The sequence below is a fragment of the Budorcas taxicolor genome, chromosome 2 (assembly GCF_023091745.1).
Source record: "Budorcas taxicolor isolate Tak-1 chromosome 2, Takin1.1, whole genome shotgun sequence".
NCBI classification, from domain to species: Eukaryota; Metazoa; Chordata; class Mammalia; order Artiodactyla; family Bovidae; genus Budorcas; species Budorcas taxicolor.
In genome coordinates, this window is record NC_068911.1 from 50,308,109 (window position 1) to 50,333,701 (window position 25,593).

The 25,593-nt window shown below is 40.0% G+C and overlaps 1 protein-coding gene across 4 annotated transcripts in view; it reads left to right on the forward strand.

Annotated features, from left to right (window-relative positions):
* The window catches only part of HIBCH (3-hydroxyisobutyryl-CoA hydrolase), a 107,429-nt gene that overhangs the window by 31,598 nt on the left and 50,238 nt on the right, over nt 1–25,593 (forward strand). For all 4 annotated transcript variants that reach the window (XM_052635468.1, XM_052635471.1, XM_052635470.1 and 1 more), the window contains exons 5-6: nt 3,781–3,861; nt 13,982–14,034. In XM_052635468.1, coding sequence (XP_052491428.1) covers nt 3,781–3,861; nt 13,982–14,034 — 134 coding nt within the window. The remainder of the gene's footprint in view (nt 1–3,780; nt 3,862–13,981; nt 14,035–25,593) is intronic.

Here is a 25,593-nt window from a genome sequence, read left to right on the forward strand (position 1 = left end):
AACCCACATCTCCTGCATTGGAAGGCAGATTCTTTACCACTGAGCCACCTGGGAAGCTCTTTCTTTAGGCAGTTTACCAGAAATGCTTCCTGGTTATAACTCAGCTTCCTCTCCCTAAACACTCATAGGCCTGACAATCTGGCTATGTTGAGTACTTGTCATTCTCCAGATATAGTGTATTCTTACATATATCTATGACTTCGTCTGTGCTTTCCCACTGTTCATGATCCCAAAGCAAGAATGCACTTAATATAGTATTTATCCTGTTTATATTATCAATGTTTTTATGTTTAAATACACATGTTGAGATAGTCAAAAAGGTTAATTATCCTTATCTTGCTAATTATTTAGGTCAGTCTGTACACATTTAACAGTTAAAGACAAAAGAGAGAAGAAATGTTGAGTTTGTAAGCTCCTGGGATTTTTTTTTTTTTTTTTAGTGTTTTGTTTTTTATATTTAATTTTTTTTTGTATTGTGTTAAGATGATGTTTGGAGAAGGCGATGGCACCCCACTCTAGTACTCTTGCCTGGAAAATCCCATGGGCGGAGGAGCCTGGTAGGCTGCAGTCCATGGGGTCGTGAAGAGTCAGACATGACTGAGCGACGTCACTTTCACTTTTCACGTTCATGCATTGGAGAAGGAAATGGCAACCCATTCCAGTGTTCTTGCCTGGAGAATCCCAGGGACGGGGGAGCCTGGTGGACTGCTGTCTATGGGGTTGCACAGAGTTGGACATGACTGAAGTGACTTAGCAGCAAGATGATGTTAGGGTTATTATGTTTACTAAATCTATAATTTTATGTAAAGCATTATATTTGGAATAGAAAGAAACGATCTCGATTCAGGACATAATTTCAAATATCTGTTAAAAGAACTGAATCTTGAAATCTCACTTTAAAATTTTCAGCTGCTTAGGCTTTAGTTTTGGCTGTGCTGGGCCTTTCTTGCTGTGGGCTTTCTCCAGCTGTGGTGAGCAGGGCCTGCTCTAGTTGTGGTGCCTGGGCTTCTTACTGCTGTGGCCTCTCGTTGCAGAGCATGGGCGCTTGGGCATGCGGGCTTCAGTAGTTGCTGCACACGGGCTCAGTAATTGTGGTTCTTGGGCTCTAGAGCGCAGTCTCAATAGCTGTGGCACTGGCTTAGTTGTCCCACTGCATATGGAATCTTCCCAGACCAGAGATCAAACTGATGTCCTTTGCATAGAGAAAGTGTTAGTCGCTCAGTCATGTCTGACTCTTTGTGACCCTATAGACTGTAGCCCACCAGGCTCCTCTGTCTGTAGAATTCTCCAGGCAAGAATACTGCAGTGGGTAGCCCTTCCCTTCTCCAGGGGATCTTCCTGACCCAGGGATAGAACCTAGGTCTCTCCTACACTGTAGGCAGATTCTTTACTGTCTGAGCCATCAGAGAAGCCCTAGCCTGACTTATTAATTGAATTGTTTTTGAATTTATTGTTTTGCCTACAACTGAAATATTTTTAAAACACTGTTTTTCAGCCTAGAATTAACTTTTGCTCTAGAGTTGGGCCTTTGATCCTGTCAGTTTACAAATGAGCAGAGCCTTATGTGTTGATTTTAGCATCTTCTATTTTTGCATATGAGTTTTAACTTTATATTGCTGTTTGGGAATACATTTACAAATTCTAGAATTATTCTAATTTACATGTATTAAGTAACAGATCTCAATTCCAAGAAATTTAGTTTCCTTAAACATAGTCCGAGACAGTAAGTGAGCACTCTGAAAAAAAATTTTTAATGATATTACTAAAACGTTATTTAATTTATGTGGAACTATTAATAATTGATTAGAATAAGATTAGAAGGCAATCTCAGAGGATTTCTGAAGTAAAAGAGATTTATTTCACCAGCAATACAATTTGTACTCCTGTTTTTTTAGAATTGGTAAGAAATGAAAAAAGATAATAGATAATAGTCTTAGGGATTTTATCAGTGAAAGCCTCAGAATGAGGCTCAATATCAAACCTTTAAAAATTTTTTTGTCTTTTTAATTTCACTTTTAATGATTAATTAATTAATTAATTAGGCTGTACTACATGGCCTTTGGGTAGTTCTCTGACCAGGGATTGCAGCTGGGCCGTGACAGTGAACTCTGATTCCTAATCACTGGACCACCAGGGAGTTCCCAATCTTTTTTTAAAAAAAAAAAAACAGGAAAAGAAGTCAATATTTGGTTGGAACATTTTGAAGGAAGCTGTATCAGTTCTGAAGTTTGTCTAAAAATGTAATAGTCACCAATTTTTATGCAGCTCTTTCCCATAAAAGAAGAAACATGTATATATATTTAGTTTATATTTTAGTAGGTAATTTTCATGGAGAAGGAAGTGGCAACCCATGGCAGTATTCTTGCCTAGAGAATCCTGTGGACAGAGGAGCCTGGTGGGCTGCTGTCCATAGGGTCGTACAGAGTTGGACATGACTGAAGTGACTTAGCATGCATGCGTGCATTGGAGAAGGAAATGGCAACCCGGTCCAGTGTTCTTGCCTGGAGAATCCCAGGGACAGAGGAGCCTGGTGGGCTGCTGTCCATGGGGGTCGCACAGAGTCGGAAACGACTGAAGCAACTTAGCAGCAGCAGCAGCCGCCGGTAACTTTCACAGGACTTAAAGACAGGAAAAGCATATGCACTTGGTAGTATAGGGAAGAGAGTTTTGATGGCAGTTTTGACATTGACTATAGTAAGAGTATAGTGGATGTGAACTCTGGATAACAGAAATGAAGCCATTTGATCTTAACATCCTTATTTATTAATATCTATGAAAATATAAGAAGAATATTACTATCTCATTTACCTCTCAAGCCTCACCTTTTACCATTCTCCTTTAGTCTTTTAAAACTACTTTTTCTTTACTTATTTCTCGATTTTATTCTTCTTGCTGTTTGCCATTGTAGGTACTCCTTTGTCTACTCAGAGCCCCCAACCCCCCGCTGCCATCATTTTCTAGGAAACCCTTACCTGTTGTTCACATTTGGCTCAGATGTCTCTCTTCTGGATTCCGGAAAGCCTTCTTTTAATCACATCTCTTCTGCTTCCATTCCTGTCGCATCTCAACCTTAGAGTGGGCGTGGCACAGGGAGTATATTTTAACAGTCTGTCTCACTAGTCTGAACTCCAGGCAGCTGTCTTATAACAGCACTGAAAGCACATGGTACCTAGTAGATGCTCAACAAGTGTTCCATGAAATGAATATGACAGATGTATTTAACTAGTCAGAATATATAGAACTCTGTGTGTGCATGCCCACATGTGTGCATTTATTCTTTGTGTGCATTCGTATAATGTACTTTTTTCTTTTTTTGGCCATGCTGCACAGCTTGTGGGATCTTAGTTCCACCACCAGGGACTGTGCCCCCTGCAGTGGAAGTGTGAGTCCTAACTGGACTGCCAGGGAATTCCCTGTATAACGTATTTGTGTTAAGATATGTTGCCAAAGAAAACATGTATACAGCAAATGTTTATTCAGGTGCTATAGAAAATAGTCAAAATAATATGTATTTGGTACCAATATATAACTTACAATTTTTAACACCTTGTAAGTTGTTCTAAATAAGAATTTTTGCCCTGAAGTTTTGACACTGGACTCTGGATTTGAGGCTGACTATACTATGTCTGTGGTATGGGTGACTTCAGAACCTTAAGAAACCATTCTAGACTTTCCCCTTGGTACTTTCTATCACAGTATTTTAAATTTCTCTGACTGTATTGACTGGAAAACACTTTTTTATATTTGTAATCCTTTTTTTTTTCTTTTCTCATATTTTAGCACTCTCAGAAGCTAGAAATACAAACCAGAAAATGCTTGAAGATTTATTCCGAGAGGAATACATTCTGAACAACGCCATTGGTATGTGTGCTCTGCTGACAGCTTTGAGAACAGAATGAAGACAAAAGCTGCATCAGTTCAGTTCAGTTCAGTTCAGTCGCTCACTTGTGTCCGACTCTTTGCGACCCCATGAATTGCAGCACGCCAGGCCTCCCTGTCTATCAACAACTCCTGGAGTTCACTCAAACTCATGTCCATAGAGTCAGTGATGCCATCCAGCCATCTCATCCTCTGTCGTCCCCTTCTCCTCCTGCCCACAATCCCTCCCAGCATCAGAGTCTTTTCCAATGGGTCAACTCTTCGCATGAGGTGGCCAGAGTACTGGAGTTTCAGCGTTAGCAGCATTCCTTCCAAAGAACACCCAGGGCTGATCTCCTTTAGAATGGACTGGTTGGATCTCCTTGCAGTCCAAGGGACTCTCAAGAGTCTCCTCCAACACCACAGTTCAAAAGCATCAATTCTTCGGCGCTCAGCTTTCTTGACAGTCCAACTCTCACATCCATACATGACGACTGGAAAAACCATAGCCTTGACTAGACGGACCTTTGTTGGCAAAGTAATGTCTCTGCTTTTGGATATGCTATCTAGGTTGGTCATAACTTTCCTTCCAAGGAGTAAGTGTCTTTTAATTTCATGGCTGCCGTCACCATCTGCAGTGATTTTGGAGCCCAGAAAAATAAAGTCTGACACTGTTTCTGCTGTTTCCCCATCTATTTCCCATGAAGTGATGGGACCAGATGCCATGATCTTCGTTTTCTGTATGTTGAGCTTTAAGCCAACTTTTTCACTCTCCTCTTTCACTTTCATCAAGAGGCTTTTTAGTTCCTCTTCACTTTCTGCCATAAGGGTGGTATCATCTGCATGTCTGAGGTTATTATTTCTCCCGCCAATCTTGATTCCAGCTTGTGCTTCTTCCAGCCCAGCGTTTCTCATGAGTCAACACGCTTTATTTAGTCTTTTATATACTTTGTGACAGAAATGAACTCAATTAGCCTGACTGCGCAGTTCAGTCACTCAGTCGTGTCCGACTCTTTGTGACCGCATAGACTGCGTCACACCAGGCTTCCCTGTCCATCACCAACTCCTGGAGCTTGCTCAAACTTATGTCCACTGACTCGATGATGCCGTGTAACCATCTCATCCTCTGTCGTCCCCTTCTCTTCCTGCTTTCAATCTTTCCCAGCATCAAGGTCTTCTCCATGGAGCCAGTTCTTTGCATCAGGTGGTCAACGTATTGCAGGCTCAGCTTCAGCATCAGTCCCTCCAGTGAATATTCAGGGTTGATTTCCTTTAGGATTGACTGGTTTGATCTCCTTGCAGTCCAAGGGACTCTCAAGAGTCTCCTCCAACTTTACAGTTCAAAAGCATCAATTCTTCAGCACTCAGCTTTCTTTATGATCCAACTCTCATATCCTTACATGACTACTGGAAAAACCATAGCTTTGACTAGATGGGCCTTTCTTGGCAAAGTAATCACGAACAAAGCTAGTGGAGGTGATGGAATTCCAGATGAGCTATTTCAGATCCTAAAAGAAGATGCTGATAAAGTGCTGCACTCAGTATGCCAGCAAATTTGGAAAACTTGGCAGTGGTCACACAACTGGAAAAGGTCAGTTTTCATTCCCGTCTCAAAGACAGGCAATGCTAAAGAATGCTCAAACTACTGCACAAATGCACTCATTTCACACACTAGCAAAATAATGCTCAAAATTCTCCAAGGTAGGCTTCAGCGGTGTGTGAACTGAGAACTTCGAGATGTTCAAGCTGGATTTATAAAAGCAGAGGAGCCAAAGATCAAATTGCCAGCATCTGTTGGATTATCAAAAAAGCAAGAGAATTCGAGAAAAACATCTATTTCTGCTTTAATGATTACGCCAAAGCCTTTGACTATGTAGATCACATCATAAATTTTAGAAATGATGCTTTAGGGTAAGTATAATTCAGATTTTAAAAGTCTGTATGAAATTTATTTTAGCAATGCTCCTAAATAAGCTAGAATGTGTCACTTAAGATTAATTTTTATTAAGTATTGATTTTAATGATAACTTGTCTGCACTTTGGAATCATATTGGAGGAGCTTCAAGCAAAATACATGCCCTATTTTATTATGTTAGGACACACAATATGTCTGTATCCTTCCATAGTTTTCAGAATGTAGTACATCAAGGCTGTATATTGTTACCCTGCTTATTTAACTTATATGCAGAGTACATCATGCAAAATGCTGGGCTGGATGAAGCACAAGCTGGGATCAAGATTGCTGGGAGAAATATCAATATCCTCAGATATGCAGATGACACCCCTCTTATGGCAGAAAGCAAAAAGAAACTAAAGAGCTTCTTTATGAGAGTGAAAAAGCTGGCTTAAAACTCAACATTCAAAAAACTAAGATCATGGCATCCGGTCCCATCACTTCATGGCAAATACGTGGGTAATTGATGGAAACAGTGAGAGACGTTATTTTGGGGGGTTCCAAAATCACTGCAGTTAGTTATTCTAGCCATGAAATGTCTTTTAATGCTTTCTCCTTGGAAGCAAGCATTGCTCCTTGGAAGAAAGGCTATGACCAACCTAGACAGCATATTAAAAAGTAGAGACATTACTTGGCTGACAAAGTCTGACTGCTCATTCCAGAACAATTCACACTTTATTATTAAATAGGCTTCCCTGGTGGCTCAGATGGTGAAGAATCTGCATGCAATGATGGAGACCCAGGTTCTATCCCTAGTTTGGGAAAATCCCCTGGAGAAGGGAATGGCTAACCACTCCAGTATTCTTGCCTGGCGAATTCGATGGACAGAGGAGTCTTGTGGACTACAGTCAGGTTTAACTACTGTTTGCCCTATAATCAACATGGAATCATGGATTCTGATCATATGGTTGGGTTTCTTGGAAAACAAAAAAATAGGGTCCCAGTTTTCTCTATAAAGTGAAGTATCATTTTCTAATTCTTGAGAAACTCTGGGATGAAATTTCTTCATAGTTATCATTCCAGATTTCATTGGAAGTGAAGTAGTAGTTACTTTTATCAAGCATGTGTTTCAAATGTTAAATTATAGTGGATAATATAGTGAATACTTGTATACCCACTAGCTCAGAATGAATAAGCCTCTATATTTTATTTCTGTTTGATGTTTTAAAACTTATTTGAATAAAATAGAATACTGTGAATTTTTAAAATCACTGTCCAGTCTACTTTGTTGCTCGCTTCAGTGCCATTTCTTTCTCCAGAAGCAGCCTGATCCCTCCTCAGAAGAAACCATTGTCATTAATTTGTAGCACATCTGATTAGGCTGTACTTTATATTTTTACTATACATTTATGAACAAAAGTAGTATTACTTCGTGTTTTTGAAATTTTCATAAGTACTTTCATAAGTACTGCATATGCCAAAAGTTGTTTTTTTTTAATAGCATTGAATGTAACTGTTCTATATTATTCAGCTACCCAGTATTACTTATCTGTTTGACGTTAATGGATATTTTAGATTATTTCAAATTTTTATTAATACAGATTGTTACATCCTTACATATAAATCCTTGGTGCCCATGTGCAAAAGTTTCTAGAAATAATAGAAGCCAAATGGATGGATCATAGTTTATACCTCTTCAGTATGTTTCCATATTCCTCTCCAAAGTACAAGACTTTATTTTCTGCATGTCATTGCTATCATTTGTTTGTTTTAAAACTTTACATGCTTGATATCTTATTGTGGTTTAATTTGTGCTTCATTGTAAGTGCATGAGGTAGAAGGTGTTTTATGTTAATCATTTAGATTTTCTTTTCAGTTTCATCCTTTGTTTTTCTTTCTTATGGATCATTTTTTTCTTAATTGATTTTATAGGTCTTTATGTAAACACACTTCTCTCAGTCTGCTACTTTATCTTTTCATATTTTTTGTTTGAGATGAAATGTATGGATTCTTTTCCTTTATGATTTGTGTTCTTTTCACTAAAAGAAAAAAAACAATAACATGGGAGTGTTTAAGATGTTCTTTTATATCTTCTTTTAATAATTTGTTTTTTATACTCGAAGTCTTTAATGTACCTGGACTTTTTTTGCATGTGACATAATCTTTTATTTTCTTTTTAGAAAACTAGATGTGTATGTTTTTGACTGAATAGGCCTTGTCTTCCTCACTGGTTTTAATGATACTTCTATCATATATCGAGTTCTTCTTTGTGATCAGATCTGTTTCCGGACAACTTTATTCAGTGGTCTGTTTGTACTTTTGATGAAACTATAGTGTTAAAATTATTATGGCTTTAAGATACATCTCTGGGTGGTAGGACAAGTTACCCTTGTTTTCTTTTAGGATTGTCTTGGCTACTCTTGGACTTGATTTTCCAAAAGGATCTTAAAATTATTTCGATGTTTAGTAAACTTATGCAGACATCACCATAAACCAGTTTTAGCACATTTTCATGAGATTGACTTTCATGTCCTTTCATGTTTTGTAATTTTCTCTATAAAGATCTTGCTGATGAAAATATTTTTTAAAGTGTTATTCTTAAATAGCTTATATTTTATTGCTTGTTACATTTCCTAATTGACTATTTCTAGCATATAGAAATATTTTTTATTTTAGTATTTTGTTTTTATAACCAGCAACCCTGCTGAAATTTGTTGTTAGTTTTAAAGATGTTTCTGTAGATTATCTTGGCTTTTCTATATAGGTAATTCTACCCTCTGCACGTGACTTTTCCCCATCTCTTTCCAGTCCTTATATTTATGACTTTTCTTGTTATATTTGGTTAGAACCTCTGTTATAATACTGAATGATTGTAGTGTTGTCTTATTTCTGATATACATGGGAAAGCTTTTAACATTTCATTCTTTAGTATAATCTTTTTGTAGACGCTTTTTTACCAAGTTACAGACATTATTTCTATTCCGAAGTTGTTCGGGGTACTTTCTTTTGTGTGTTCAGTTGCAATGGTCCAGTACTTGAGCATCCAGTTTTTCTGACTTTTTGCGACTTTTTCCTCTTCTCTCCTGGGCAGGGACTTACTGAGTCCCAGTATCAGCAGATAGAGTTTTCCTAGCTATGTTTCACAAACCACATAGCTCTTATTACTATAAGGCTTTATTTAGGTGGCTCATTGCATGTTCTGTGTGGCCTATAATTTGTTCCTGACTCAGAACAGATACACACACCCTTGCTCATAATCTTTGGCTGTAGCTTCCACACAGCTATTAGCTTTGAGTTTCTTGTATGTTTCTGGCGCTTGGGGATTTCCCTTGTTTGGTTTTGATTTTGGATATACACTGAAAAATAATTTTTTTTCTAGAATTTCAGTGTCTTTGAAGTAGCAGTGGGGAAAAGAGGCTGTTTCCCGATTTAAGTGAGCCACTTTTAGTGGAGAGCTCTAATTTCTTTCATAATCTGTAAAATTGTACAGATCAGATTCACTTAGAATGTTTTATTCATTCTAAAAATTCTTACCAGCACTGTCCAACAGTACTTCCTGGAATAATGAAAGTGTTCTGCTTCTGTGCTGTGTAAATGGCCACTGCTAGTCACACGTGACTAACGAGCACTTGGGATGGGGCTACTTGTGATCAGTAAGCCTAACTTTACCTTTGTTTAATTGTAATTAATCTAACTATATTTGGCTGTTGGCTGGTATACTAGTGCAGTTCTGTACTAAATAAAAGAGGGGAGAAAACCTCTAGTTTGAAAAGAGTTTGGTAAAATATTAATATACAAGAGAAAGCCTTCCAGACATAAAATTTCTGTACCTTATAATGACCTATCTTAATCATTACGGAATTTGACAAATTTTGGCCTTGTGTCCTGCATCAGTTAGCTTTTAATACTTTATAACTAAAATATATGCATCTGTAGCTGAAATGGTGAATTTGTATTTATCTCCACCACAATCAATAGAGACAGTTTCCATTGTTTCTAGGGAATTATAGTTAAAAATTGAGGGCTGTGGACATGCTTGTGTATGTGAAGTTAGAATTGTACTTTCGTGGTTCATTTGGCAGGTTGGGAATATTTACAGAATTGCTAGATGGATCAAACCTGAAGTTGAATATTGGTCTTTGGTAAGGAAGTTATATTGGCAACAAGCTGTAGTAGAAGTACAGTGATGGATATGTTTATGTTGTGGGTGACTCCCTCTCTCAGAGGAAGGAAAAACAAAAAAGGGAAAGGAGCAGAGTAAAAGTTTGCAGAATTTTTGAGCTGGAAGGAACTTCTGAAGCAAATCTCATTTAATAGATGAGAATTTGTATCTATGTATCAAATACATAATATACACATGTATGATAGGCATATATACATATAGCTTATGTGTGTATATATGTATACAAATGTGTACATATATGGAAATGCCAGTATATAAGTAGAGACATCACCTTGCCAACAAAGGCCCATATAGTCAAAGCTATGGTTTTTCCAGTAGTCATGTATGGGATATGAGAGCTGGACCATAAAGAAGGCTGAGAGCTGAGGAATTGATGCTTTCAAACTATGGTGCTGGAAGACTCTTGAGAGTCCCTTGGACAGGAGGAGATCAAACCAGTCTATCCTAAAGGAAGTCAACCCTGAATGTTCATTGGAAGGATTGATGTTGAAGCTGAAGCTCCAATACTTAGGCCACCTGATGTGAAGAGCCAACTCACTGGAAAAGACCCTGATTCTGGTAAAGATTGAGAGAAGGAGAAGGGGGTAGCAGAGGATGAGATGGTTCAGTTCAGTGACTCAGTCGTGTCTGACTCTTTGTGACCTCATGTACTGCAACTTGCCAACCTTCCCTGTCCATCACCAACTCCTAGAGATTGCTCAAACTCATGTCCATTGAATAGGTGATGCCATCCAATCATCCCATCTTCTGTCGTCCCCTTCTCCTCCTACCTTCCATCTTTCCCAGCATCAGGGTCTTTTCCAAAGAGTCAGTTCTTCGCATCAGGTGGCCAGAGTATTGGAGCTTCATCATCAGTCTTTCCAATGAATATTTAGGACTGATTTACTTTAGGATAGACTGGTTGCATCTCCTTGCAGTCCAAGGGACTCTGAAGAGTCTCCTCCAACACCACAGTTCAAAAGCATCAATTCTTCAGTGCTCAACTTTTTTTGGGGTCCAACTCTCACGTCTGTGCACGACTACTGGAAAAACCATAGCTTTGCCTAGACAGACTGTCGGCAAAGTAATGTCTCTGCTTTTTAGTATGCTGTCTAGGTTGGTCATAGCTTTTCTTCCAAGAACCAAGCATCTTTTAATTTCACTGATGTAGTCACCATGTGCAGTGATTTTGGAGCCCAAGAAAATAAAGTCTCTCATTGTTTCCCTTGTTTCCCATCTTTTTGCCATGAAGTTATTGGACCGGATGCCGTCATCTTTGTTTTTTGGATGTTGACTTTAAGCCAGCTTTTTCACTCTCCTCTTTCACTTTCATCAAAAGGCTCTTTAGTTTCTTTTTGCTTTCTGCCATAAGAGGGGTGTCATCTTCATATCTGAGGTTATTGATATTTCTCCTGGCATCTTGATTCCAACTCGGGGTTCATCCAGCCCAGCATTTCGTATGATGTTCTCTGCATATAAGTTAAATAAGCAGGGTGACAATATACAGACTTAACATACTCCTTTACCAATTTGGAACCAGTCCATTTTTCCGTGTCTGGTTCTAACTGTTGCTTATTGACCTGCATATAGATTTCTCAGGAGGCAGATAAGGTGGTCTGGTATTCCTATCTTTTGAAGAATTTTCCAGTTTGTTGTGATCCACACAGTCAAAGGCTCTAGCTTAGTCAATGAGGCAGAAGTAGATGTTTTTCTGGAACTCTCTTGCTTTTTCAATGATCCAGCAGATGTTGGCAATTTGATCTCTGGTTCCACGGCCCTTTCTAAATCCAGCTTGAACATCTGGAAGTTCTTGATTCACGTACTGTTGAAGCCTAGCTTGGAGAATTTTGAGCATTATTTTGCTAGTGTATGAGATGAATACAACTGAGTGCTAGTTTGAACATTCTTTGGCATTGCTTTTCTTTGAGATTGGAATGAAAACTGACCTTTTCCAGTCCTGTGGTGACTGCTGAGTTTTCCAAATTTGCTGGCATATTGAGTGCAGCACTTTGACAGCATCATCTTTTAGGACTTGAAATAACTCAGCTGGAATCCCATCACTTCTACTAGCTTTGTTCATAATTATGCTTCCTAAGGCCCACTTGACCTTGCACTCCAGGATGTCTGGCTCTAGGTGAGTGATCATGCCTTCGTGATTATCTTGGTCATGAAGATCTTTTATGTATAGTTCTTCTGTGTATTCTTGCCACCTGTTCTTAATATCTTCTGCTTCTGTTAGGTCCATACCATTTCTGTCCTTTATCGAGCCCGTCTTTGCATGAAATGTTCCCTTGGTATCTGTAATTTTCTTGAAGAGATCTCTAGTCTTTCCCACTCTGTTGTTTTCCTCTATTTTTATGCATTGATCACTGAGGAAGGCTTTCTTATCTCTCCTTGCTATTCTTTGAAACTCTGCATTCAGATGGATGTATCTTTCTTTTTCTCCTTTGCCTTTTGCTTGTCTTTTTTCTTAGCTATTTGTAAGGCCTCCTCAGACAACCATTTTGCCTTTTTGCATTTCTTTTTCTTGGGGATGGTTTTGATCACAGCCTCCTGTACAATGTCATGAACCTCTCTCCATAGTTCTTCAGGCACTCTGTCTATCAGATCTAATCTCTTGAATCTATTTGTCACTTCCACTGTATAATCATAAGGGATTTGATTTAGGTTATACCTGAATGGCCTAGTGGTTTTCCCTACTTTCTTCAATTTAAATCTGAATTTTGCAATAAGGAGTTTATGATCTGAGCCACAGTCAGCTGGCAGTCTTGTTTTTGCTGACTGTATAGAGCTTCTCCATCTTGGCTGCAAAGAATATAATCAATCTGGTTTTGGTATTGACCATCTGGTGATGTCCATATGTAGAGTTGTCTCTTGTGTGTGGAAGAAAGTGTTTGCTATGACCAGTGGATTCTCCTAGCAAAACTCTGTTAACCTTTGCCCTGCTTTGTTTTGTACTCCAAGGCCAAACTTCCCTGCTGCTCCAGGTATCTCTTGACCACCTACTTTTGCATTCCAGTCATCTATGATGAAAAGCACCCCTTGCCTGTGCTCCAGGTATCTCTTGACTGCCTCCTTTTGCATTCCAGTTCCCTATGATGAATAGGACGTCTCTTTTTGGTGTTAGTTCTAGAAGGTCTTGTAGGTCTGTATGGAACTGTTCAGCTTCTTCAGCGTTTGTGGTTGGGGCATAGACTTGGATTACTGTGATATTGAATGGTTTGGCTTGGAAACAAACGAGATCATTCTGTCATTTTTGAGTTTTCACCCAAGCACTAAATTTTGTCTCTTTTGTTGACTGTGAGGGCTATTCCATATCTTTTAAGGGATTCTTGTCCATAGTTCATCTTCCAGTGTCATATATTTTTGCCTTTTCATACTGTTTTTGGGGTTCTCAAGGGAAGAAGACTGAAATGGTTTGCCATTCCCTTCTTCAGTGGACCGCATTTTGGCACAGGAGAGATGGTTAGATAACATCATTAAATCAATGTACATGAGTTTGAACAAACTCTGGGAGACAATGAAGGACAGGGAATCCTGGCATGCTGCAGTTCATGGGGTTGCTAGAGTTGGATACGACTTAGCGACTGAACAACAACCGCAATAAGTATTTAATACCAACATATATATTGAATATTGTTGAATTGCCGGTTAATGACAAAGCAGAGACTACAATTTGGGTCTTCTCACTCTCAGTCCATGCTTTTTCCTGTATGCTGCACTTCTCTTTATATCCAGATGCTTCTTTAGATGCATAAAAAACAAATTATGTTCTTTAAAATATAGCTGTATTAGATAAACATTCATGACTTATAAGGGAAACATTGTTTTTCTCAATAGCTGAATTATATGGCCTTTCATTTGTTTCAAATTGAGGTATTGAGTTATTTAATAACAGTGAATAGCTGATTAGGATTGCATATGAATTGATGCTTTAAAAAACATGTTTGTATTATAAGCTGTATATTTAGTCTACTTGATATTTCACAGTTCATGTAGCTTGTGATTTTTGGAAAAAGCAAATGTATTTTAAACATTGTAACTAATTACAACTCCATTTCTTTTAGATTCTTGCCAGAAACCATATATTGCACTTATTCATGGAATTACAATGGGTGGGGTAAGTAGCCAGCTCACTTGCATCATTGTTATGTGAGTGGTATTAAAAAAAGTTGATTATTAAACAGAAGTGAGATGATGAATATAATACAATAGAACTTGTTGAAACAAAATCATGTTTGGAGCCTTGCAGGTTTGGGATGTAATATTTGCTTTTCTCAGAAGACTATGTTGTATGCTATTTCTGCTTCTTCAATTAGTAAGTGTTTTTTAGCTGACAAATGGGCTCCCCTGATAGCTCATTTGATAAAGAATACCTGCAATGCAGGAGACCTCTGTTTGATTCCTGGGTCAGGAAGATCCACTGGAGAAGGGATAGGCTACCCACTCCAGTATTCTTGGGCTTCCCTTGTGGCTCAGCTGGTAAAGAGTCCACCAGCAATGCGGGAGACCTGGGTTCGATCCCTGGTTTGGGAAGATCCCTTGGAGAAGGGAAAGGCTGCCCACTCCAGAATTCTGGCCTGGAGAATTCCATGGACTATATAGTCCATGGGGTCGCAAAGAATGGGACATGACTGAGTAACTTTCACTTCACTTTAGCTGACAAAAATGATTGCGTCTTTTTTCTTTTGTAGAGCCCTTTTTATACTTACAAGTGAACTGATTGCTTTCACCAGTTTCATGAAAGAAACTGGAATGTTGAGGTTTTTTTAGACTCTGTATAGGATGTGGTTACCTAAATTCTATCTACTGCACAAAATCTCATCTTAGTGAAAGTGTGTGAATGCTTTGTAAAGTTCTCTGAAAGTACATTTCTCTCAATTGACAAACCTTTTAATAACACAGATGCAAAATAAATAAGTTTTAGATGTCACTAGCTTTGAACAACTTTATAAGCAGTTGGAGAACACATGAAATAATTATAGAAGAACTGTTCAAATGTATGACACTGACAAAGACAAACTTTTAAAGTGAGAAATCACAGTGGGTCTTTATGGTGGGAAAAGATAGGATTTAAGAAGGTGGTAGGAAGTTGAAGGGTGAAATTTCAGTGTTTGAACTTGTTAAGTGTTTCAAAGATTTTGTCAGTGGGAAAAGTCTCCCTTCTTCTAGGAAGACCACACGCTAGATGAGGTCTCTTGGGCACTTGGAATTGCTTAGATTTAAAAAAAAAATTTTTTTTTTTGAAGCATAGTTGAAGTATACTGTGTTAATTTCTGCTGTACAGCAGAGTGATTCAGTTACACATATATGTACATTCTTTTTCATATTCTTTTCCATTATGGTTTATCACAGGATATTGAGTATAGTTACTGTACTATACAGTAGAACCTTTTTTGTATATCCATTCTGCATGTAATAGATTGCATCTGCTAGTCACAAACTCCCTATCCATTGGAATTGCTTAGATTCTGCACATAATTTTGGAAAAGGGCCTCCATTAGCACATGTAGTTAGGAACAGGATCAAGGGCAATCTACATCTTTGTTAGTGGCAGGTATTAAGCCTGAGCTGATTGTGCCTTTTTTGTCAATGAAGTGTTACCATGGGAAAAATGAGAAGTCCCTGAAAGAATTCTGCAGAACAAAGGGGAAGGAGCATAACTGGAAGCACTGAAGAAGGAGCCCCCTGTGAATGTGAAATGAACTAGGAAAGAATGAAAACAAACAAAAAACCATTGGGCATACTTGATAACGTGCAAAATGATGTGGCTTCAATAAAATGGGAAAGATAGTCTGTAGAGAGACAGCAGACTCAGATGAAAGGGCAGCAGTTTACACAGGGGAGCAGCTAACAGAAGGAAGGCTGACTAGAAACTGAAGCACAATAGCAGAACCTGACATTCCACTTTGAAGGCCATGGATTAGGACTTGAATTTAACATTACAAATAAGCAGTTGTGTCTGTGGAGGACAACCTTGACAAGCTCTCACCAAGAAAGGACAAGGATAAGAATGATGAGACCAAATGTTGTGAGGTAATGAATATGAAAGAAAGATACTGGGAAACCAACAAAGAAATGATACCTATTTAGTGGGAAGTAACTCAAACAAATGGTCATCTATAACTAAAGATTACTTTCTTTTACTTAATTAAAAACAACAACAAACCCCTCTCTAACCTAAGATATGTATAATCAAAGGAAAAACAGCTTTTCAGGTAAAACAAACAAACAAACAAACAAACACAAAACCTGTGAAAAGAGATCTACACCTAGATAAAAACTCAGGTAAGGTTTTTAGAATTGTATACTTTAGGAAACAATGCAAGCGTTCAGGCCAAGCACTGCTGCTGGTGCCTGGTTGGTTAGTGGCTATAGGTTATGTATTGGGTTGGCCAAAAAGTGTGTTCAGTTTTTCCCATATGATGTTATGGAAAAACCCAAATGAAAATTTTGGCCAATCCTATACAAAGGAGTGTAAATCATTCTGGTTTTAGACTTTCTTGCAGCAAGTGCCAGAAGTCAGTAGACAGAAATTTGTGAAATAAAGTGATTGAGACCCAAGAATTTTCTACCCAACCAAATTATCATTTAGTATAAAAGAAAAATTCTCAGAAATGAAAGGAAAATGTATTGCTAACATACCACTGTTGAAAATATATCAATAAATATGTGGTCTAGGTGACTGAGAGACTGCTCAAATTGAATAACACAAGGCTAGTTTTGATAAGAAAGGATTGGTGAACTGCCCTTTTTTTTTTTTGCTATCAATGGATAGAACTTCTTTCCTTTCATAGGAACCTGAGAAAAATTGTCTTGGCGTACCACATGTAAATGAATTCGCCATGCCTTTTGGCCTCTTTGACATGTATAGATTGCTATAGTGTTTGCATACATTCCTAGGTAACAGCCAAGAATACTCCATTTATTTGCAAAGAGAAGACTGCAGTAAAACAGACCAAAATTTTGTCTTGAATAGAGGGAGTAAGTGGGATGGTACTTCTTCCTATGGGTCTTTGTTTTCTGTATTTACTTTGAGGAGTATAAATGCCTTTCAAAATGAAAATATACTTTATATTGGCTTTTCTTAACCAGAAACCACCATATAATTAAATTTTACTGCCCTGAGGCAAGAATTGTCAAGGCCTTAACCCTGTACCAACAGTATCAGTAGCATAGAATTTCTTAAAATGCAAAATCTTTTTTTTTCCCTTCTGTGTAGCATAAGGAAAGCATCTTAACTCCTCAACCAGGGTCAAACCTGTGCCTTCTGCATTGGAAGCATGGAATGTTAACCACTGGATCACAGGGAAGTCCCATAATACAAATTCTTTTTTTTTTTTTTTTCCAAAATACAAATTCTTGAGGCCTACCCCCAGAGTCAAACTTCAAGGGTGGAGCCCAGCAGTATGTGTCTTGATAAATCATCTAAGTGATTCTGAGTCATGTTAAGTGGGAACTAGTACCCAAGCCATCGATTGTATGTAGTGACTTAACTGCCCTCTTTCTGACTTCCCAGGTGGTGCTAGTGGTAAAGAATCTGCCTGCCAGTGCAGGAGACACAAGAGATGTGGGTTTGATCCCTGGGTCAGGAAGATTCCCTGCAGTAGGAAATGGCAACCCACTCCAGTTGCCTGGAAAATTCCATGGACAGAGGAGCCTGGTGGGCTATGGTCCATGGGGCCACAAAGAGTCAGTCATGACTGAGCGACTTAGCACACACAACTGCATTCCTATTTCTGCCTTATAATTCTAGAATGGTACCAGTTATATACCATCCTTGGGAAAATTGAGAAAATAGTTAAGTCATTTGTAATTATCTGTGGTTCAGATGAGGAACCCCTCAAAGGGACTGAGGATCCCCAGGGAATCTGACTTTAAAGGACAATGGGATATGATTACAGAACTTCCACAGGACTAGGGGAAACAGAGGCTCTTTGAAGGCAAAAATAAAATCTTGTGCCCACCAGGACCCAGGAGAAAGGAGCAGTGACTGCTCAAGAGACTGAGCCAGATCTGCCTGTCAGTATTGAGGGCCTCCTTCAGTGGCATGGGTTGGAAGTGGCCTGCCACAGGGACAGGGGCACTGGGAGCAGCAGTCCTGGGAGGCTGTGTTGGCCCAAGTCCTTTTTAGAGGTCACCAGTAGCCCTACCATAGAGCCTGTAGACTCCTGGACTGTAGACTCCTCAGGCCAAGCAACTAACAGGGAGGGAGCACAGCCCAACTTATCAGCAGGTGATTGGATTCAAGATTTACTGAGCATGGCCCCAAAGAAAGGCAATGCCAAAGAATGCTCAAACTACCGCACAATTGCACTCATCTCACACGCTAGTAAAGTAATGCTCAAAATTCTCCAAGCCAGGCTTTAACAATATGTGAACCGTGAACTTCCTGATGTTCAAGCTGGTTTTAGAAAAGGCAGAGGAACCAGAGATCAAATTGCCAACATCCGCTGGATCATTGGAAAAGCAAGAGAGTTCCAGAAAAACATCTATTTCTGCTTTATTGACTATGCCAAAGTCTTTGACTGTGTGGATCACAATAAACTGTGGAAAATTCTGAGAGAGATGGAAATACCAGACCACCTGACCTGCCTCTTGAGAAATCTGTATGCAGGTCAGGAGGCAACAGTTAGAACTGGACATGGAACCAAAGACTGGTTCCAAATAGGAAAAGGAGTGCATCAAGGCTGTATATTGTCACCCTGCTTATTTAACTTCTATGCAGAGTACATCATGAGAAACGCTGGACTGGAAGAAGCACAAGCTGGAATGAAGATTGCCAGGAGAAATATCAATAACCTCAGATATGCAGATGATACCACCCTTATGGCAGAAAGTGAAAAGGAACTAAAAAGCCTCTTGATGAAAGTGAAAGAGGAGAGTGAAAAAGTTGGCTTAAAGCTCAACATTCAGAAAACGAAGATCATGGCATCTGGTCCCATCACTTCAAGGGAAATAGATGGGGAAACAGTGGAAACAGTGTCAGACTTTATTTTTTTGGGCTCCAAAATCACTGCAGATGGTGACTGCAGCCATGAAATTAAAAGACGCTTACTCCTTGGAAGGAAAGTTATGACCAACCTAGACAGCATAATGAAAAGCAGAGACATTACTTTGCCGACTAAGTTCTGTCTAGTCAAGGCTATGGTTTTTCCAGTGGTCATGTATGGATGTGAGAGCTGGACTGTGAAGAAGGCTGAGTGCTGAAGAATTGATGCTTTTGAACTGTGGCGTTGGAGAAGACTCTTGAGAATCCCTTGGACTGCAAGGAGATCCAACCAGTCCATTCTGAAGGAGATTAGCCCTGGGATTTCTTTGGAAGGAATGATGCTGAGGCTGAAACTCCAGTACTTTGGCCACATGATGTGAAGAGTTGACTCACTGGAAAAGGCTCTGATGCTGGGAGGGATTGGGGGCAGGAGGAGAAGGGGACAACCGAGGATGAGATGGCTGGATGGCGTCACTGACTTGATGGATGTGAGTCTGAGTGAACTCCGGGAGTTGGTGATGGACAGGGAGGCCTGGTGTGCTGCGATTCATGGGGTCGCAAAGAGTTGGACACGACTGAGCGACTGAACTGAACTGAACTGAACTGAGCATGGCCCTGCCCACCAGAGCAAGACCCAGTTTTCCCCACAACAAGTTCCTCCCAACAGGAAGCTGGCACAAGCCTCTTTTTCTCATCCATCAGAGGGCAGGACAGAAGAAGCAAGAGCTATAATCCCATAGTCTCTAGAATAAAAACCACAATCACAGAAAACTAACCAAAGTGATTGCATGCATCACAACCTTGTATAACTCAGTGAAGCTATGAGCCATGCCATGCACTCAAGACGGATGGGTCATGGTGAAGAGTTCTGACGAAATGTGGTCCACTGAAGAAGTGACTGGCAAACTGCTTTAGTATTCTTCTTGAGAACCCAATGAACAGTATGAAAAGACAAAAAGATATGGCACTGAAAGATGAACCTCCCCAGGTCAGTAGGTGTCCAGTATGCTACTGGGGAGGAGCACAGAAATAGCTCCAGAAATAATGAAGAGGCTGAGCCAAAGCAGAAACAATGCTCAGCTGTGGATGTGTCTAGTGGTGAAAGTAAAGTCTGATACTGTAAAGAACAGTATTGCATAGGAACCTGGAATGGTAGGTCTTTGAATCAAAGTAAATTGGATGTGGTCAACAGGAGATGGCAAGAGTGAACACTGACATCCAATCATGGGGGATCAGGATGCCAAAGTAGAAAGTCAGAAGATACCTGAAGTAACAGGCAAGTTTGGCCTTGGAGTACAAAATGAAGCAGGGAAAAGCCTAACAGAGTTTTGTCAAGAGATTGTACTGGTCATAGCAAACATCCTCTTAAAAAACACAACAGACAACTCTATACATAGATTTCAGCAGGTGGTCAATACAGAAATCAGATTTATTATATTCTTTGCAGCCAAGATGGAGAAGCTCTATACAGTCAGCAAAAGCAAGACTGGAAGCTGATTGTGGCTCAGCTTATGAGCTTATTGCAAAATTCAGGCTTAAATTGAAGATGGTAGGGAAAACCACTAGATCATTCAGGTATGACCTAAATCAAATCCCTTATAATTATACAGTGGAGGGGACAAACAGATTCAGGGGATTAAATCTGGTAGAGTGCCTGAAGAACTATGGACAAAGGTTTGTAGCATTGTAAAAGAAGTGGTGATCAAAACCATCCCCAAGAAAAAGAAATCCAGGAAGGCAAAGTGGTTGTCTGAGGAGGCCTTACAAATAGCTGAGAAGAGAAGTGAGACAAAGGAGAAAGGGAAAGATACACCCAACTGAATGCAGAGTTCCAGAGAATAACAAGAAGAGATAAAAAAGGAACAATGAGAAGAAATAGAGGAAAACAATGGAATGAAAAAGACTAGAGATCTCTTCAAGAAAATTGGAGATACCAAGGGAACATTTCATGCAAAGATGAGCACGATGAAGGACCGAAATGACAAGGAAATGACAAGCACCTAACAGAAGCAGAAGAGACTAAGAAGAGGTGGCAAAAATACACAGAAGAACTGTACAAAAGGGTCTTAATGACCTGGATAACCACAATGATGTGGTCACTCAATTAAAGCCAGATATCCTGGAGTGTGAAATTAAGTGGACCTTAGGAAGCATTACTATAAACAAAGCTAGTGGAAATAGTGGAATTTCAGCTGAGCTCTTTGAAATTCTAAAAGACGATGCTGTTAAAATGCTGTACCCAATATTCCAGCAAATTTGGAAAACTCAGCAGTGGCCACAGGTCTGGAAAAGGTCAGTTTTCATTCCAGTCCCAAAGAATGTTCAAACTACTGTACAACTGGACTCACTTCACATGCTAGCAAGGAAATGCTCAAAATCCTTCAAGCTAGGCTTCAATAGAACATGAACAGAGAACATCTACATGTACAAACTGGATTTAGAAAAGGCAGAGGAGAAGATGGCAGAGGAATAGGACGGGGAGACCACTTTCTCCCCCACATATTCATCAAAAGAACATTTGAACACTGGGCAAACTCCACAAGACAACTTCTGAACACTGGCAGAGGACATCAGGCACCCAGAAAAGCAGCCCATTGTCTTCGAAAGGAGGTAGGACAAAATATAAAAGATAAAAAGAGAGATAAAAGAGTTAGGGATGGAGATCCGTCTAGGGAAGGGAGTCTTAATAGAGGAGAATTTTCCAAACACCAGGAAACCCTCTCACTGGTGGGTCTGGGGGGAGTTTTGGAATCTCAGAGGGCAACATAACCAGGAGGAAAAATAAATAAATAAAACCCACAGATTATGTGCCTAACGGCAACTCCCAGCAGTGATGTACCCCGGAGGCTCGCATCCGCCACCAGCAAGCGGGGCCTGAATGGAGAGGAGCTGGCTGCATTGCTTAGGGTAAGGACCGGGCCTGAATGCCCTGAGGGCAATCTGAGGGAGCTAACGTGAGATAGCAACCCAAACTGTGAGATAGCCATGGAGAGAGAGAGAGAGAGAGCGCGCGAGCGCGAGAGCTATCCTGCGAAAAGCCCTAACCTAACACACTGCCAGCCCGCTCACAGAACAAAGGACTGAGCGAATACCAGAGGAGAGCTCGCCGGCTGCAGACTGCCCATCCCCCAGCGGACGCAGGGGCAGGCGGGTGCTGGCCAGAGCCGGAAAGGGTCAAACTCGGCCTCAGAGACATTGTCCTCTACCAAACTGTGAACAGGCTTCCAGTTTCTAACCAAGACTTGCTGAGATTCTGGGCAGTTGACATCTGCCAGCAGGGTTGCAACCAGAGATCAGCTCCCCAGAGGAGAGACACGGCGCACAGGAACAGAAGATGGTGCTCCCGCTGCCACCCCAGAAACCGAGCGGCTGGGACTGGGGAGGTGATAAGACACACCGCACCTGGGGCGAGTGCAATCGCCAAGCGCTTGGTCACACAAAACGCAGGCCCAACCAAGTCTGTGACTTTGTGGAGTACCCGAGAAACTGAACCTGAGGGGCTTAGACCTGGGAAGTGCACACAGCTCAGGATTCACTCTCTGCAGAGCAACCTGGAGCCTGAGCAGTGTAGACTGGGAAAGCACACACACCGTGAGCGGGGGCAAACCCAGTGTGGCTGAGACACTGTGAGCACTCCCCACACACGCCAGTGATATTTGTTTGCAGTGTTCCTCCCTCCCCACAGCACGGCTGAACAAGTGAGCTGAAACAAGCAAGAGACCACCTTCGCCCCCTCGTGTCAGGGTGGAAATTAGACACTGAAGAGATCTGCAAACAGAACAAGCCAAATAGAGGGAACCGCTTTGGAAGTGACAGGTGCCACAGGTTAAAATCCCTGCAGTTAACGCCGACTACAATGGAAGGGGCCTATAGATCTTGAGAAGTATAAGCTGGAACAAAGAACTATCTGAAACTGAACTGATCCCACACTGCCTGCAACAGCTCCAGAGAAATTCCTAGATATATTTTTACTATTATCATTTTTAAATTAAATTTTTTTCTTTTTTAAAGTCCTCTATTACTCCTTTAATTTTCATTTTTATAACCTACTAACACTTGCAAAAGAAAGACCCTATTTTTAAAGCAAACTTCATATATATTTCTTGTACTTTTTGTGATTTTTTTAATATTGTATTTTTGAGAGTCTAACCTCTACTCTAGATTTTTAATCTTTGCTTTTTGGTATTTGTTATCAATTTTGTACATTTAAGAATCCAGTCTTCAGTACCCATTCTTACTTAGGAGTGTGATTACTGCCTTGATTACTCTCTCCCCCTTTTGACTCTCCTTTTTTTCCCCCAGGTCACCTCTATCTCCTCCCTCCCCCTTCTCTTCTCAACCCAACTCTGTGAATCTCTGTGTGTTCCGGGCTGTGGAGAACACCTAGGAAATAGAGTACTGCCTAGATCTATCTCTCTCCTTTTGATTCCCCCTCTTCTCCTCCTGCTCACCTCTATTTCCTGCCTCCCTCTTCTCTTCTCTGTGTAACTCCATGAACCTCTCTGAGGGTTCCAGACTGTGGTGAGGACATAGGGAATTGACTACAGGCTAGCTTGCTCTCTCCTATTTTGATTCCCCCTCTTCTCATCCTGGTCACCTCTATCTCCCTCCTCTCTCTTCTCTTCTCCATGTAACTCTGTGAACCTCTCTGGGTGTCCCTCACTGTGGAGAATCTTTTCACCATTAACTTAGAAGTTTTATCATCAGTGCTGTATGGATGGAGATGTCTTGAGGCTACTGTAAGAATAAGACTGGAAACCAGAGGCAGAAGGCTTAAGCCCAAAACCTGAGAACACCAGAGAACTCCTGACTCCAGGGAACATTAATTGATAAGAGATCATCCAAAAGCCTCCATACCTACACTGAAACCAAGCAACACCCAAGAGCCAGTAAGTTCCAGAGCAAGACATACCATGCAAATTCTCCAGCAACGCAGGCACATAGCCCTGAGCTTCAATATACAGGCTGCCCAAAGTCACACCAAACCCACAGACATTTCAAAACTCATTACTGGACACTTCATTGCACTCCAGAGAGAAGAAATTCAGCTCCACCCACCAGAACAACGACACAAGCTTCCCTAACCAGGAAACCTTGACAAGCCACTTGTCCAACCCCACCCACAGGGAGGAACCTCCCCAATAAAGAGGAACCAAAACTACCAGAATACAGAAAGGCCACCCCAAACACAGCAATCTAAACAAGATGAAAAGGCATAGGAATACTCAGCAGGTAAAGGAACATGATAAATGCCCACCAAACCAAACAAAAGCAGAGGAGATAGGGAGTCTACCTGAAAAAGAATTCAGAATAACGATAGTAAAAATGATTCAAAATCTTGAAAACAAAATGGAATCACGGATAAATAGGCTGGAGACAATGATTGAGAAGATTCAAGAAATGTTTAACAAGGACCTAGAAGAAATAAAAAAGAGTCAATTAATAATGAATAATGCAATAAATGAGATCAAAAGCACTCTGGAGGGAACTAACAGTAGAATAACGGAGGCAGAAGATAGGATAAGTGAGGTAGAAGATAGATGGTAGAAATGAATGAAGCAGAGAGGAAAAAAGAAAAAAGAATTAAAAGAAATGAGGACGACCTCAGGGACTTCTGGGACAATGTGAAATACCCCAACATTTGTATCATAGGAGTCCCAGAAGAAGAAGACAAAAAGAAAGACCATGAGAAAATACTTGAGGAGATAATAGTTGAAAACTTCCCTAAAATGGGGAAGGAAATAGTCACACAAGTCTGAGAAACCCAGAGAGTCCCAAACAGGATAAACCCAAGGTGAAACACCCCAGGACAATATTAATCAAATTAACAAAGATTAAACACAAAGAACAAATATTAAAAGCAGCAAGGGATAAACAACAAATAACACACAAGGGGATTCCCATAAGGATAACAGCTGATCTTTCAATAGAAACTCTCAGGCCAGAAGGGATTGGCAGGACAGACTTAAAGTGATGAAAGAGAAAAACCTACAACCCAGATTACTGTACCCAGTAAGGAACTCATTCTAATATGAAGGAGAAATCAGAAGATTTACAGACAAGCAAAAGCTGAGAGAATTCAACAGCACCAAACCAGCTCTTCAACAAATGCTAAAGGATCTTCTTTAGACAGAAACACAGAAAGGGTGTATAAACTCGAACCCAAAACAACAAAGTAAATGGTAATGGGATCATGCTTATCAATAATTACCTTAAATGTAAATGGGTTGAATGTCCCAACCAAAAGACAAAAACTGGCTGAATGGATACAAAAACAAGACCCCTATATATGCTGTTTACAAGAGACCCACCTCAAAACAAGGGACACATACAGACTGAAAGTGAAGGGCTGGAAAAAGATATTTCACACAAATGGAGACCAAGAAAAAGCAGGAGTGGCAATACTCATATCAGATAAAATAGACTTTAAAATAAAGTCTGTGAAAAGAGACAAAGAAGGACACTACATAATGATCAAAGGATCAATCTAAGAAGAAGATATAACAATTATAAATATATATGCACTCAACATACGAGCACCACAATATGTAAAGCAAATGCTAACAAGTATGAAAGGGGAAATTAACAATAACACAATAATAGTGGGAGACTTTAATACCCTGCTCACACCTATGAATAGATCAACTAAACAGAAAATTAACAAGGAAAAACAAACTTTAAATGACA